Genomic DNA, 15546 nt, shown 5'->3' on the forward strand with positions numbered 1-15546 from the left:
AATAATACCGGTGCTGGGGTTTGGGTGAAAATTCTCCTATCCCCCTCTGAAAACCACACAACTGTGCAAGCAGGAAAGCAATATCCCTGGGCCCTAAGGGATAATGACTGCCCAATTCTCCTGCACTTCTCTGAGGAAGAAGTGCTAGTGTGGTTCTACTACAAGGCAGCTTCTGTGAACTGGGTGGTCATGAACAATTTTCACAAACATGTGGTGCAGAAGGCAGGCCATGGGACTCTCCATGTTCAGGATATTGCTTGGGCTAGGGTATTAGCACTATGTTTTTGGGTTTTTTCTCTTTACAGGTCCTTAGTACTTTCCTTTCAAACCAGATTGGGCCAAAACTCACCAGCAATAGAAAAGATGGTGCCAGTTCAAAGTGTTATAAACTATGAGATTACAGGTAATCAGTCCATTCTCCTAAAAGATTATTAAAGGAGTTGTAGGTCAACTGAAATGAGAATCAGCACACATTTTATAAGGTTTAGAAAATTTGACTGAGGTGGAAGAGGCAGGAATCAGGACTTTCTTCATCTAGAAAAGAAAAGATATTGTAGCTTTATGGAAAGCATTATCCACTACACTTCTTTGTGATTCTTACACAGAAGAGAGTTGTGCTTTGAACCTCTTGCAGACAGACCAACAAAACATTCCCAAACTTCAGGCTACAGAAGTCCAGTGGCAGGATTCTCACTGCATCCTTGTACTGTTGCTATACACGTCTGTGAAGCCTCTGTTATTGGCCACTGCTGTGTAGAGATGCTGGGGCAGCTGAGCCTTTGGTCTCAGCAACATAGACATGCTTATCTCCTTAAATCCACGTAATTTTCAGCAGACAAGGTTTATAAAAAATTTCCTACTTGTGAGGGTCGTTAAGTGCCAAAAGAGGCCACTAGGGAGACTGCGAAATAGCCATCATTAGAAATTTTAAGGAACAGATTACACACACAACTCTCAAAGGCAGCTCAGACACAACATGCTCCTACCTTCGAGCAGAGGGGTGGACAAGGAGACCACCTGGGACCTGGGTCTAGGATTCTGCCTTCTTGTGCACAGCTCTAGCCAAAAGCAGTACCCTTGCATATCTTCTTCCAGTGACACTTCCTGCCATCACCAGATCCACTAGCTGTATAGCACTGCTGTCCAACACCTTCTCTCTCCAGCCTAACACATGGACCCAAGGCAGAGAGATGTATATAGGATGTGGCTGTGTCCAGTTACTCCATAGGAATCACACTTAGCAGGCAGAAATTAAGGAAGTTTAGGAGCTGCTGAGCTGGGGACTGGGTCACTGATTTCCAACCTCATTGCTGAGGAAGAGCAATGGTTTAAAGCCAGATTTGCCTTCACATGTGTTCCAAGGACAAGTACAGCCAACCTGGCCGAACATACTGGAGAATGTACTGGAGCCATTCCCTGAAGGCCTGACAGAAAGGTTGTCCATGCATCCTCCCTCCCTCCATTTGCTTCCCTGTGCATGGCTGACAGCTTGCAAACTGGCAGCAACCCAGAGAGCAGAGGGGAAGACACACGCATTCACCCTCACACATGCTCACTTTTTCAAACCATCATCTTGCAAGTCCTTAATTCTCATGTCTCCAAACCCAACTCACCAACAAAGCAAGCATTTTGTCCTATTAGGAGAACTCCTAGTCCTGCACAACGACAGGTTGTTTGGCAGTGTGAAACAGGTTGTGGCTGCAGACTCTGCACATGGCTCGCATTTGTGCCATTGGTCTGTGGCTTCCAGGGAGCAACTGTTGTGCAGTGACAAAAAAAGCAAAGAAAGAAGGGAGAGAAACCAAATATTTACAGGAGAAAAAGTGATTCTATCCCACATGGTACAAATTTAGGGATGCATTGTAGCTACATCATGTGCTATAGCTACTGAAACAGTTTCCAACTGAATGTTTACACTGTTGTCTGGAAGCATATTGTTTGCCTACTTTTCAAAGCCAATTTATATGCAGCACACATCGCAGCATGCACGAAAATTCAGACAAAAACACAGATGCATGCAACAATCCCTGGCCAGCTCTTGTTGTTCCTTATTGTTTGTTTCTCAGAAGTACCCAGGAAAGAGGAGGAAGGTAGTAGCCCATTATGCTGGGTGCTGTACTACCCCAAAGTCAAAGACAGGTATTTCACTTGAGGAACATGCAGTCTCTGTTTAAGACAAGATATAACAAGTAAATGTAACACAGAATGAGGGAGCGACATACGGGAATGAATAATAAGAGAGTTTATGTGTGCCAGCTTTATGCACTCATGTGCCAGCTAATTGAATACACGATGCATATAAATACCAGTCTATTGAAGGCAACAAGTTAACTGTAGCCAGTTAGCAATTTATCAGGAGCTTCACAGAAAAATTAATGAGAAATTCGAGGGAGTCCATGCAAGGGCATTCCAGAGAAGAGAGTCAGGTAGGATAAACAGAAGGGTATGTAACAAGGGAGCAGGAGGATGAAGGAGGTTGGCATTGTTGCATTGTTCAGACAGCAAAGCAAGGAGGCTTGGGTAACTTGGTTGCTGAGAGGAAAGGATGTGGAAGTCCTTGGTCAAAGAATAGAGAGTTTATATCTAACCGATTAAAGAAATAGTGGGAACAAGGAGGACTGCAAAAGGCAAAAAAGGATGTCTCTGCACTTTGAATAGACCCGACAGAACAAGGTCAGTGAGCATAGGAAGGTCTGAGTGAAAAGGGTCATACTGCCACTCATGCCACTGCAGGCTAAAGCTTTCTCAAGAAAGAGTGCAGAGCCACCAAACCAGTAAGAGTCCATGCTGGGAAATATGGGGTAAGGTCGTCTCCACATCCAAAGAAGAAGGAAAGGAGGGAACACTCCCCAAGCAAAGCAGAGCTGGCAACTGGAGAGGGGGAAACAGGGACAGTGAGGGAGGCTTGCCCAAGGCTGTGTGCCATGGCCAGCTCAAGAACACACCTTAATTTTAACTGCTAGCTCTACTGAACCACCTTCAACCAAGGCTTGAAAGGACAAGTCTAAGAGAAGAAGTGAAAAGATGTATTACTCCCACTACTTGAAGTTCTCCTTTGCAGAAGATCTCCTCTCCCTACATGCCATCAATGCATGGCTCAGAGCCAAGTCTCCCACCTTAGGTGTCTTGAGATAAGTGGAGTGAAAACCACTCCTCAGCAAAATTGCCTCTAAGTCCCTGTACTGCAGTTCTCTGCATCACCATGCAGACATATGTCCTCATCACCTACCTCTGTGGCAGGAACTATTTATGTTCAATATTTTTTTATAGACCCCAAAACCTCCACAGGGAAATACCGAGTCAATAGGCTAAGAGCTGAAATAAAGTCATTGTGTGCTTTTATTTTTTCTGCTTTTAAAAAGACAGTGACCTTTTTGCAACTCCGCAAAGCCTCTTATTAACAGAAGCACTGCCAAGCGCCCTATGGGCACTTATGTACCTCACTTCCCTCCATGCCCACTCACTGTGGTTCCCCCCAGTGATGCCATATCCAGCTCCCCGCAACCCTGTCCTGCCCAGTCCCCAGAGGGTGCCCAGTGCCTGGGGCTGCCCTGGTGCCCTCTAGATGCTCTGATCCTGGCAGGGGCAATGGGAGGGTCCCTGGCTGCCTGGCCTGCCCTGACAGATCCATAGGGAGTCCCCACTGCACCCTGGCACCTGCCACCTGTGAAATATTAGCACAGGACAAAAATCAAGGACAAGCTCAGCCTTGCCAACACCAAAACATCCCAACCCAGCCCCTCTACACAAGATATTTTGAAGTTTTGAAAGTGCAGAGATCTTTCTGTTTTCCTCCTGGTACTGAACTACCAAGACCCAGCCCAGTTGTGCTTCATCTATTCTGCAGTGATGTTAAATGGCATCACAAAGAGATAGCTGCTGTCAGAATCTTCCCCCCTCAGTGGTCAGAGTTGGAGCCTGGTGCCAAGCCACACAGGGTCTGGGCCAGACTGCAATTGAACATGGTGGGCAGCCAGAGCATCCCCACCTCCAGATCACCATGGAAACCTCCAGTCCAGGCCAAATGTGGTTTCCAAAGGGGACAAAGCTGTCCCCAGGAATCACAGAATGAAGAATCATAGAATGGTTTTGTTGGAAGAGACCTTAAAGATCTTCTAGTTCCAACCCCTCTGCCATGGGAAAAGGACACCTTCCACTTGACCCATACAACCTGGCTTTGAACACTTCCAGGGATGGGGCATCCACAGCCTCTCTGGGCAACCTGTTCCAGCATTTCCCCACTCTCACATAAAGAATTTCTTCCTAATACCTAAAGCTGAAAGCCATTGAAACATTAAAGACATTGAAGGAAGGACTTGAGAACCACAAGCAATTCAGTAGAATCTATTACTTATATGCTAGCATCAGCTCCCTCCCTAAAAGGTGGTGAGCAGAGGAGCCTCAAGGCCCATGCTGATGACATTTCTTGGTAGTAAGTGGAGAGCTATTCACCTTCCTTGACACACACACACACAGATGAAGAGGGGAACAATTTTTTTTTGCAGTAATTTCTTCCTTTCTCAGCCAAATCCTTATTTGGTCTGTTGCAGATTATTCACACAGCAGCCCTGCCTCTACTGCCTGATCTGATTACTGCACCAACGCCTCCATGGCTTTCAAATTCATTTCACAGGTTTCCAAGAAACAGATGCTGATACCTGACAAGTGGCAGCACCTGGATTCAAAACATGTTATCAGTTCATCTGCCTCCAATATCTTGAGTAACATCTCAGCTTGGTGAAGTGTTGCCCTAACCAGCTAACATATTTCCATGCAGGGAAATAAAGCTCCCGTTCCATACTTGTTGACATACAGATTCACACCTTTCCTTGCTCCTACTTAAGCACACAGAGCCCAAGTGAGTAAAGTGATCCTGTTTCAAATATTTGTTGCCCAGGGTTCCCATTGCATCCCAGAAGTTACCTGTTTGTTGTGAACAGCTTTAAAATAGCTCTATAGAACAGCTGAGATTCTTTGAAACAGTTTTTTATTAAAATGAAAGCAATCATTTGCATATATGTTTTTGGTTTTGATTATCAGAGGACACAGACACGGTTGCATATGTAACAGAAGAAAATTAACCACATGAACTGCTTTCTTTGTCATTTCAGAGCTCTGAATTTCAGTGTTTTATCTTGCTTTCTGATGTGAAAATAAGACATTGTTACAATACACATGTTCAGAAGCTATCACACAATAACCATTTTAAAAAATGAAATCTGTATCATATATTCAACTAGTTTGACCAGACTCACATTTTCCACAAGACCTCTTACCTTGCTGTAAAACAGAATTACCCAAGGAACAAACAGGAGCCTAGATTAACGAGGATCTCAGGAATCTAATTACAGAATGGCAAAAATGTTGGAAAGAGGCACATCAAATAACACGTCTGTTATTCTATGGCAATGCATTATATACACTGAGAGACACTCGTGGCCAATAAAGTCAATGGGAGGATTTGCATAAACTTAGGAGAACATAAAGAAAAGGAAAACTGTGTTCTTTGCACTGCACTGGCTGGAAAATGGAGTATATAGCTAGAGTATAGTAAGACCATTTGTAGGGCTGGGTTTAGACACACAGAATAAATAAGGAAAGCAGAGTGGGACAGAAAGGAACATTGATGAAAACCATACTTGCCAGTTTTGCCTCCACAAGCACGCAAATAAGGCAGCCTGGTAGTGTGGCAGCTTGGGAAAATGTTGAACTGCTTGGAGGCAGCTATAGGTGGGGGCCAGGGACCAGTGTCCCACTACATCACTGCTATCAAGGGCAGTAAGCCCTGTCCCTTCCACAATGCCTTCCCTTCCTGTGGTAGCCCTCACACAGCCAAGCGCATTTTTGCCCTCCTTCCTGAGCTCTTGAGCCAGAAACCACTGCTTCCAACTAACAAATGGATTGCTGTCTTCTGACCAAGTCTACTTCCTAATCTATTTTAATCCTTGAATTAATTTCTCTGAGGCCTCATTTCACTCTGATGAAGATCAGTGGAAATTCATTCGGTTTCTGAGTGCCTTGCTTGTGTTACTCTGACAAATGCAAATCAGTGGGTAATTAGCTACTTGGTCACCAGATAGTCTGTGCCCAGCTATTTCTGCAACCAAAAAGCACTGCATCTACCCCCCAGAAAAAGGACAATTGCAAAGCACCAAGCACCAATAAACACCAAGCAAAACCTAGAAAAAAAACATAATGCCAACTGCTGCCAGCAATATTAGTGGTCAGAGCGGGCAATCCCTTTAAAGAGTATAAGTACCTGTATGACACCTCCACATAGAGGTCATCAGATCAGATGAACTCTGAAGTGGCAGTAGCATCGTCTAAAGGTCTATTGGATCTTTCATATTGGCTGCTGCCAGTTTTGTCATATGCATATATCCCTGAGGTACTAAGGCTGAAAAGTCACATCATATCTTACGAGGTAACCATCACTGTAAACATACAGTTTCTGATCTGTGGGGCTATAATCAATGCTCTGGATTGTATCTAACTTTTTATCCATGATGATACTAACTCTATTTTCTTGGCCAGTACTTGTGTCATACATGTAGAAGATCTCCTCTTTCTTAGTGTTCAACGGCCTTGTGGCATAAAGAACACCACATAACATGAAAGCATTGGAAACAGATGGCTTGTACTGCCTCGTCTGCCAAGTATTTAGCACATCAAGTGTGGTCTCATTGAGCTTGCTAATCACAATGTTGCCCACGTTATTTTCAGTTGAATATATTACCCATAACCCACTTTCATCCACAGCAAAATCTATGTCCTGCCATGCTACGCCTGCATAAGAGAAGCGGTTACCAATAGCAGCACCTGGAAGCTCCTTCCTCAAAACCTCCGTGTTTGTTTTTATATCGTGTTTCACCATGTATCTCGAACCATAACGATGATAGTACAAGTAATTCTTATAAAGGGCAGCACCACTTCCTTCCCCATATGTTATTCTCCTTTCATACGAGTATTTAAACAGCAGCAAATCATCAAAGGAATTATAAATTCTGAAGTATTCTAAGTATCTCCCATCAGTGTTCAATGGTGCAACCCAATAGACTTCCTTCTCTGGGTTAGAGGGATCATAATCTCTACCCCAGGAACCATATTTGTAGGAAAATCCTCTCCAATTCAGCTTGGCAACATAAGGCTGGCTAACATTCATCGGTCCACGGTGAACGCAGGTACCTGTAAGTAAAGAGAAAAAAAAAAAAAACAAACAGGTTTTCCAAATGTCATTACTAGGGGGACAGGTTTTGCAGACTGTAGCCTCTAGACTGTGCTTAGAAGGGAACAGCTTTGTGACCAAGCACACACATGAATGCACAGCTTTATGTGTAAAAAGGCTCATTTTGGGCCAAGGTCAGCAACTGGATGGCACCCAGTGTTCCAAGTTGATTCAAAAACTCGGAAAAAAAATAGAGTACATATTATTATACTTATTTTAAAGGGGAGGTGGGGGATTAATTCACAGAAAGTAAGTGCTTGCTGTGCTGCTCCATACAAGGAACAGATTTCTGTTTCTACCCATTTGAGGCAGGCCAGCCTGATGTATTAGGAAATCCCTTGGAAAATACAATTTCAGAAGCATTTTAGGTTATTTTCTACCTCAGTGGAACTGAAAGCATGGGAGTTGGGGGGAAAAAAGAATGAGGAGCATCTGATTTCTGTGTATTTCACTGTGAAGGGGAAGAAAGGAGCAGAAGCAGCAGTAATTCCAGAGTCACATTTCAGATTAGCATTCTGCTGTCAGAATCACAGCTTTACAACTGTGTGTCACAGCCACATGGTGCCTTCCACCTCAGGCCCTCAAAGAAATCTGCAGACAGTAACAACCACAGCCCAGGAAATGTACACTGATATTACTCTGACTTTTCATGTGGGGCGACTCTAAAGAAAATATGACTTCAAGCTGAACCAAAACAGCTCTGTTTTACATATATCAACTGCAAAACCATTTTCAGCATCATGGAAAAAATAATTCAAATGCAAGAAACAGTTTCCTTTTTGCTCATGCTGAATTAGCGACATTCCTGTTTCCTGATAAATTCTCAATATTGTAAGTCACTGGTAGGAAAAAACTCCACTCAGAAATGTCCCTGGGCTTCTCATGAATGTGAAGCTGCCACTGGCAAAAACCAGCATGCACTTTTCCAAGTGTTCACATTAGTTTTTGTATTACTGTCACAAAAGTGTCCCAGATTTTTCTCTGTAAGGTTATCTTCACCTGAGGTAATGGAGACAGAGTGGCTGGTACCAGCTCACAAGTCGACTGGTACTCCAGTGTTTCCCAGCTCAATGGGGTGTTGAAGCCACTAGATAGCCTTCCTTATTAAAGGTGGAGTATAATATGAATAGACCTAAGTCTCACATATAAGTTAGTGAATAAATTAATGGCCAGAAATTCTGGTGTTAATACCTCCATCCAAACAGAAACTCTGTGCTCTGACAGCTATAGTGCTGATCAAAGTCAAGACTAACTTTTGAGGTTTTAATATTTTGAGTGGGAACCATGTAACAACTTCTTGCAGCTTCTATGACAAGAATGGCTCATAAGCTCAGTCACATGAAGGGATGTCTGGCATATAAATAACCTCTGTCTTAGCACAAAGAAGAAAGAGGAATAACAGAGAAAGATTTTTTCTTTTGCCCTCAAAGCTGACCATCCCTAAGCATGGCCAGACAATACTTATGGAAATTCCTGAAACCACAGACAGAAAAAGTCTAGGAGACATTTTGTTCTCAAAGGCTTTGCACTGTATCTCACAGAAATAAGGAAAATTAGAGGCAGACCACTCTGAAGTAGTCTCCTTGGAAAAATACTGGGAAACAACGTAATTGGTGAAAAAAATACACAGTTACAAAAGCAGATAAATATTTTTGCTGATCTGCTTTACCTAGGAGAAAGGTGCTCTACCTGTGGGACTAAGAAAACCTGTGTCCTGAACGTTAGTAGTGTGCAAGCACTGACATTTGTGCCAATGTGTAAAGTTGGTTTGGACAACGAAGATCTGTGTGTCTCCCCCTTTCTCAAAATGTACTATTTCTCTGCTTCTGCTGCATAACACCTTCACTCCTCACAGTTTTGTACTGTCTTATGCTAGTGACTCTGACCTGAGGGACATGTGATTCATCTGCAGCCTTCTCTCAACATCTGTGAGGAAGGTGGGGAGTAGTTTTATATTAAGTATAAATCACTATAATGAGATAAATCCCTATGTCCCAAGGTCACTTCCTTGTTGTCAACTTCCTTGGGGCCAGTATTACCCATGGGAGTATCTCTTCATCACTGAGTCTCCATCTGATGGCAGAGAAGGTGACACAAATTGTAAACACTCCCATCTCCTCCCCCAGACACTTTTGTGTCCTCGGTTTCTTGCAGTTGAAACATGGCATAGCTCTGGTTGAATGCTGCTTTCCTTCCTGCCACCAAGAATCCATTCGAATCAGCATTCCTGGCTCGGAGCAGATGAGCATTTAAGCATGCACTTAAGTGCTTTACAAAGGATGAGGCCCTGGAGCAGAAACCTCATTTCCAAATATAGCGCACCAGGCAGGCACTGCTGTATGGCTGGCCAGGCTGGATCTCTGGAAAAGGCACGTAGCATGTCTAGTGACATGGCCTCAGCACTTGGCACAGCTACCAGCATTTGGAGGTGCTTACACCTCAGTTCATGCAAAGGAAGAAAGCTAAGGCAGCCAGTGCAAAATGGCTTGCAGCCTGCCAACTTCATAAATCAATTTGAACTGTTTTTTTCTCATATCTCTAATGTGTATTGTTACCTCTGCCACGAGGACTTCTTTAAAGCTGGTGGCATATTGAATATATTACTGTGCTTAAATCACAATAAACTTATCTCAGAATTAAATGGTTATTAAATGCTCTAAAACTCTTCATTTGTTTAAAAAAATGTAGCACCAAAGCTTGCAGGTAGTAAAGTACTGCTAAGCTCATCTACATGCGACCTCAAATAATTTTTCATGTCATTAAGCAGAACACAATTCCAGATTTATTTTAATAATTTATACATTGTTTCATAAATAAAAAACAAACGTGTGTTCAGCAGAGAGACCTTTTTTTACAAAAGAAATAATAAATTATTATTTCTTCCCTTAAAGAGATCTCTCTGCTGAACACTTGTTTGGTTTTTATTTATGAAACAATGAATTATTAAAATAAAGTTAGAAGTGTGTTCCGTTTTAATGACATCAAAAATTGTCTGAGGTTTCTATAGAGTATGTGCTTGATTTTTATTTCCTTGAAAATTCTCCCATAATTATTAATTTTTTTTACAAAAATCCTCTGTGGTAGTCGGGGGTGATCTGTCTTTCACACAGGTTCAGAGGAATTCATTGTTGTTTATTTAATCTAAACTTGCCTCCCTGTCTAGATCTTGTGGGAAAAAAATGCACAAAGGAAACAAAGTGTCATGTAATTTTGTAAATATTAGAAGGTACTTGAAATAAATCCATATGCATTATTCAAACTTCCAAGTTTTTAACTCCTCTCTCCATTGTTTTGGCCCACAGATAAATGACGTCCTGGTGTTTCTGCCTTCCTTTGTCTCGTGCTTATGTAGCAAATGGAGAAGGGAAGGACTAGCACAGGTATGTACACACATACTTGTCCCCACATAAAGAACCAGTATCTCAGCTCAATTATACATTAACCCTTCTGATTCATCAGAAAAGGAGCTGACACCAAGTTGTCAGGACTGAAGGGAGCCTGACTTGCTTGGCTAACAGGCTGCAGAACTGAGCACGAGGCACATGCTGCTGGGTCTCGCTTTACCCACTTCATTCTGAAGCACTGGCAAGAACATCAGTTTCTTACTCCAACAATACAAGAAAATATTCCAGCAGCCTCTTCCCACCAGGCACCTGTATCTGCTTGCAGAAGAGAAGGGACCACCCTTGACCTATGCAGCCAAAGGTCACAAAACAAGGTGGGACCCACCTTGGAAGGAACTCCCATGAGGGACACAGACACCAGAAGCAAGCTGTGGCTACCTTCTCACACAAGCTCCCAAGCACCAGATATGCACCTTCACCTCCCATCAGATCAGCCACTGCATCCAGATGTGGGAGCTGTTTCCCAGCCTTACTAGGGCTTGAGATACCAAAGACTGAGCTCTAAAGGAAAGGCTCATCCTGGCTCCTACTGTCTCACTGACACAAGAAGATCCACTAAGACACTCCAGTCTTCCACCAGTGTCATGAGGGACAGACACAGGCTTGCAGCTCTGTAAAAGAGGACATATGTGCACAATATCTAACAGGGTGGAGGAAGAGCATCAGCTCCCTCCAATGCCAGTGAATAAATGCATGTGTCTCCAGGGGCAGTTCAGGAATTTCTGGGGAGGCCAGTCCTTTTCAGGTGCCTCTAGACCTATTTCTCTCTTTGTGTATGGATGCATTCAGTCCAAAACACAACCCCAAATATTAAAAAAACACAGAAGGCTTAGGTCCATAGGAGGTAAGACATAAGTTAAGAGTGAAATCACTCACTGTAAGGCTCCAATAGCATTGCGTGAGTTTCAGCATTAGGCTACTCCAGGTATTCCTCCTGCTGAGACCTACCCACCAGTAGCTTTAAATACTTAATTTCTGAGTATATAATATCCAGGAAAAAAACAAAACACCAATGCTGCTCCTTTTTTTTCCTTTCTTTCCACTTTGCCTTTGAATTTCACCTGACTCACTTCTCCCTGCTTCCTCTCTCACATAATTTCAGTGAGGTTCAACACAGCATCTGCTGCAGAGTCCTCAAAATACCATCCTGGGGTCTTTTCTGTCTGTACCTACCCAATGCAGCCACATGAGATCAGCCCAAAGGAAAACTAATGCATAAATGTTTATTCCCACTGGAGTGGTGAGGCAAGAGATGCCATGAACCACTGCAGATAGAAAAGCCAGTGACAACGATGGGGATGACTACCTATATATCAGACACACACCTCTTCAGTCAGGGTAAGGCAAATGGAAACCAGTGATTTCTTTCTGCTATGTTATTTGAGAACAGGCCTGCTCACTTGAAGAAATACAGCAGCAAAAGCCTTGGGGGACAGAGTCAGAGGGGCTGCATACTACAGCAGTGTGAAGCAAGAAGCTTTAATTAAACTTGCATTTAGACTCATGATCTTAGACAGCTTGGGGATTAGCCAAGCTCACTCTAGTTCATGCTGCCTACCCAAAATATGCAGGAGAGAGGATGAAGGGGGAAAGAAAAAGCAATCTGAAAACAGGACAAAGAGTCAGTTTAATACAAACATTATAAATATAATATGAACTAAAATCGGGGCAAGGCCAAGAGGTTTGGCAGGAATTCAAGACATTCAAGTTTGCAGAGAAAACATACTGAAATTGTATTCATATACACAAATGGGTGCTAGAAAGCTCCAGAGGCTTAGCTGTGAGAGTCCATGCAGCACCTCCAAAATTACCAGCTAAGAGATGCAGCTTTTTCACATCCTTACTCCATCTTCCCAAGAAAAAAATATCTTACTGCTTTTAAGTGTTTTCAGATACAGTCTGCAGGACACGTAGTTGCTCTACAAAGTCCTCTGCACAGATGATTGTGTGACTCATGGGGAGCAACAAAGTCACAATATGCTAGTCCTGTGTGGATTAGTAGGGATCTGAGCCTACACAACACCTGGGTTATTCTGTAGAGCTAGCATCTCCTAATATGAAGAGAACTTGCCAGCATACAACAGTTTCTCTTCCAGTCCTTTCAGCCATCCTCAGAGACCACACTCACCCTTAAAGGTGGCCATGTGCTAATACACTCACACACATCCTCCAACCCCTCCCAGGTTCCTACCTCTGGACAGAAAAACTCAGACTACACCAAAGGTTGTCCTCAGCTAGTGTCAGTGCTGGTAGCTCTCTGGAAGTTGTTATACCAAGTAGGGTTTTTACCTCCTTCATTCTTTTCTGCTACAATGCAGCGTTGCCTTATGCAAAGGTGCCTGAGCTGTCTGACCAGTCAGGAATAAGGCAATGCTGAAGCAGTACCATTTTGGGACCAGATAAAGTCTATCCTTCTCCCTATCATGCCCTGAGAAACAACGCTGAATAAGTCTGTTACAGTCACAATTCCATGCAGTTCCATTTACCCACCCCAGAGCTACCATCCTGCTCTAGACCATGACTTGCCTATCCCTGCATGGAGCTGCACTCCAAGCAGTTTCCCCTTTCCTACACAGTGAAAGCTGCTATGTCCCACAGACACGCCAACCACCCAGGTGATAAAAGCAACCCTCTCCTCAATCACTCATGGAAGGACACAGTATTCTTGTTCTGGAGCTCAGTACTTTCTCACCAAAACAAAAGCTTGCTGTAGGCTTGAAGAGAACGAGATTGTTTCTTTCCACACACCATCACCCTCAATAAATCAGTGAGATGCCCTTCAAGTACTTCTAAAACATTGTGCAGTTTTTTTCATTGAAATATTTCAAGCCCTTCCTTGAGGAAGAAAGAAAGGTCTTGAGATTTTTTTTACTGGTTTTTGTTTCAGATTTCTCTCCTGTCTGATTCCCAGACAAGGTGTTACTCATGCACTCTGTCAGAGAAACACAGCAACTGCTTGCATTGCCATGAAGCCCTAAAGAGGGATTGCTCACCCTAAGGGGAGCTTGTATTTCTGCCTCTCACCTTTCAAATGAGATGTTTGAATTAGCTGACCTCAAGGAGATGAGAACTAAATGCTGGTAGGTGCAAATTTGTGACCCTTGAAAGCAGGACACAACTCCTCCTTTACTATGAGCTCCTCTAGTTGATTGTTAACCAGCTTATAGGAAAATGCAAGAATCTTCCCCTTGGGTATTGTATACAACGCAGCACTTTGCTCTTACAATACTCTGGCTAAAGAAAGCCCCTGTGTATAAAACACTCGGGGGACCAACATGGTTTTAGAAATCCTCCTGTCTGTTAGCAACTGGGATTCTTGACCTGGCATATCCAATCTAGTGTTTCCTAAATGCTTCGCTCCAGTACATCATATCTGACTCTCAAAATCTCGCAGACTGTGATTCACTCACAATGTGATTTTTCTAACTGAACACAATGTCCAAACAAAAGTTCTTTCAGTTATAAACTAATTATCACACACCCTGTAACTCAACACCATTGTATGAACTGCACTCTGAGAGCCATTGATCCAGGCCCCAGAACATAACCTTTCCCAGTTAAGAAAAACTATAAAATCTTAGTTCCATTGAAATCAGTAATACTGCTCCTCCTTATCTTCCAGAGACCAGAATTTTTCCCCAGGTCCCTTGATCATCTGTTTTGCAAGCATCTTTTGATTGTCAAGTAAAAGTAATCTTCATGCAAAGCTCCTCTCTGAAGCTTACAAATCTACAGCTTTACTACATCAACAGTTGCCCAGACATTTTCCAAGCAACACTGGAGCAATATTGCCATGAATACAGGTCGCTTTCACAGGAACTACTAAAAATCAAAGCTAGTTAGTAAAAATACATTGTTTCCCACAGGTAATTGTTCTGGGGGAAAAAAAAAGAAAAAAGCGAAGAGGGGTAGAGATTCACTTTTCAAACTATAAGTAAGAGGAAGACTGCAACTTCTTCTAGCTGAAAACAGCTACTGTGTTTGTAAGAAATTGATTCCTGCCTTCATTTCCCTTTTGTACCATTGATGAAACATTAGGAGCTGTCAGCTCAATTTTTCAAGAGCTAAGGAGTATCATTACAATTGTATGTAATATTAACAAAGGGAAGTCTCTGCATTTACAGATCTAACCATGTATTATTTCTTATGTGTTACCCAACAGAAATACTTACCTGGTGGGAAATAAGGGGGTGGTGTAGTTTTGGTTGCGTTCTGTTCACATTCTTTCAACCGATTCTGCAGAGATGTAATTTGTCGACGAATTGCCAGGACATTGTTTTTGTCCAGTGACTCTAGTTCATTTACCAGTATAGTCAGATTGGTGATCTAGAGGGGAAAAAAGACAGCAAGTTTAATGCCAACGTTATTTTACAGATATTTGCAGGCAGGACTGACCAAAGAAGATGCTACAGAAAAAGGTTCTAAGAAATAAGCCTTATCCTCATAGCCTCAGCTTGACATTTCCAGCAGAGTACATAACCACAAGGATATGCTTTAAGACTACGTTGTGTAACAGTATGCAAAAATTGTGTTATTTCACTTATAGTGCAAAACTATCCAGTGAGTCTTAGGCAAGTAGCTGTTGAACATAAAAAGTACTTTTTCCAGCCTTACAAAAGTATCTGCAAATTTTATTTGCAAAGATAGTTTTTTTTAATCACCTGCTTGATGATATAGAGGACAATGGAGCAAATGAGATTTCACTTTCCATCTTAAGTAATTATTCTCTCTAGGTGAGTGATTAACTACAATTTTGAAAATGTGATTTATAGTCTGCTAGGAAGGTGATAGACCTTCCCACTTCTTGATTTCTTATTGATTGAGCCACTGCCTTAGCAACCAGCAGCTAATTTTTTAATTATCTAAATTAAAGCACAGAGGCTTTCAAGCATGGGGGTCTGTAAATTAATATTTATT

General features: G+C 42.6%; 1 protein-coding gene across 6 annotated transcripts in view; it reads right to left on the reverse strand.

Annotated features, from left to right (window-relative positions):
* Positions 1 to 4970: 4970 nt before the first annotated feature.
* The window catches only part of OLFM4 (olfactomedin 4), a 47417-nt gene continuing 36841 nt past the window's right edge, over positions 4971 to 15546 (reverse strand). For all 6 annotated transcript variants that reach the window (XM_064408662.1, XM_064408663.1, XM_064408660.1 and 3 more), the window contains 2 exons: positions 14802 to 14955; positions 4971 to 7185 (listed from right to left, as the gene is read on the reverse strand). In XM_064408662.1, coding sequence (XP_064264732.1) covers positions 6392 to 7185; positions 14802 to 14955 — 948 coding nt within the window. In that variant the 3' untranslated portion in view covers positions 4971 to 6391. The remainder of the gene's footprint in view (positions 7186 to 14801; positions 14956 to 15546) is intronic.

The sequence above is a fragment of the Passer domesticus genome, chromosome 2, assembly GCF_036417665.1.
Source record: "Passer domesticus isolate bPasDom1 chromosome 2, bPasDom1.hap1, whole genome shotgun sequence".
Taxonomy (NCBI): Eukaryota; Metazoa; Chordata; class Aves; order Passeriformes; family Passeridae; genus Passer; species Passer domesticus.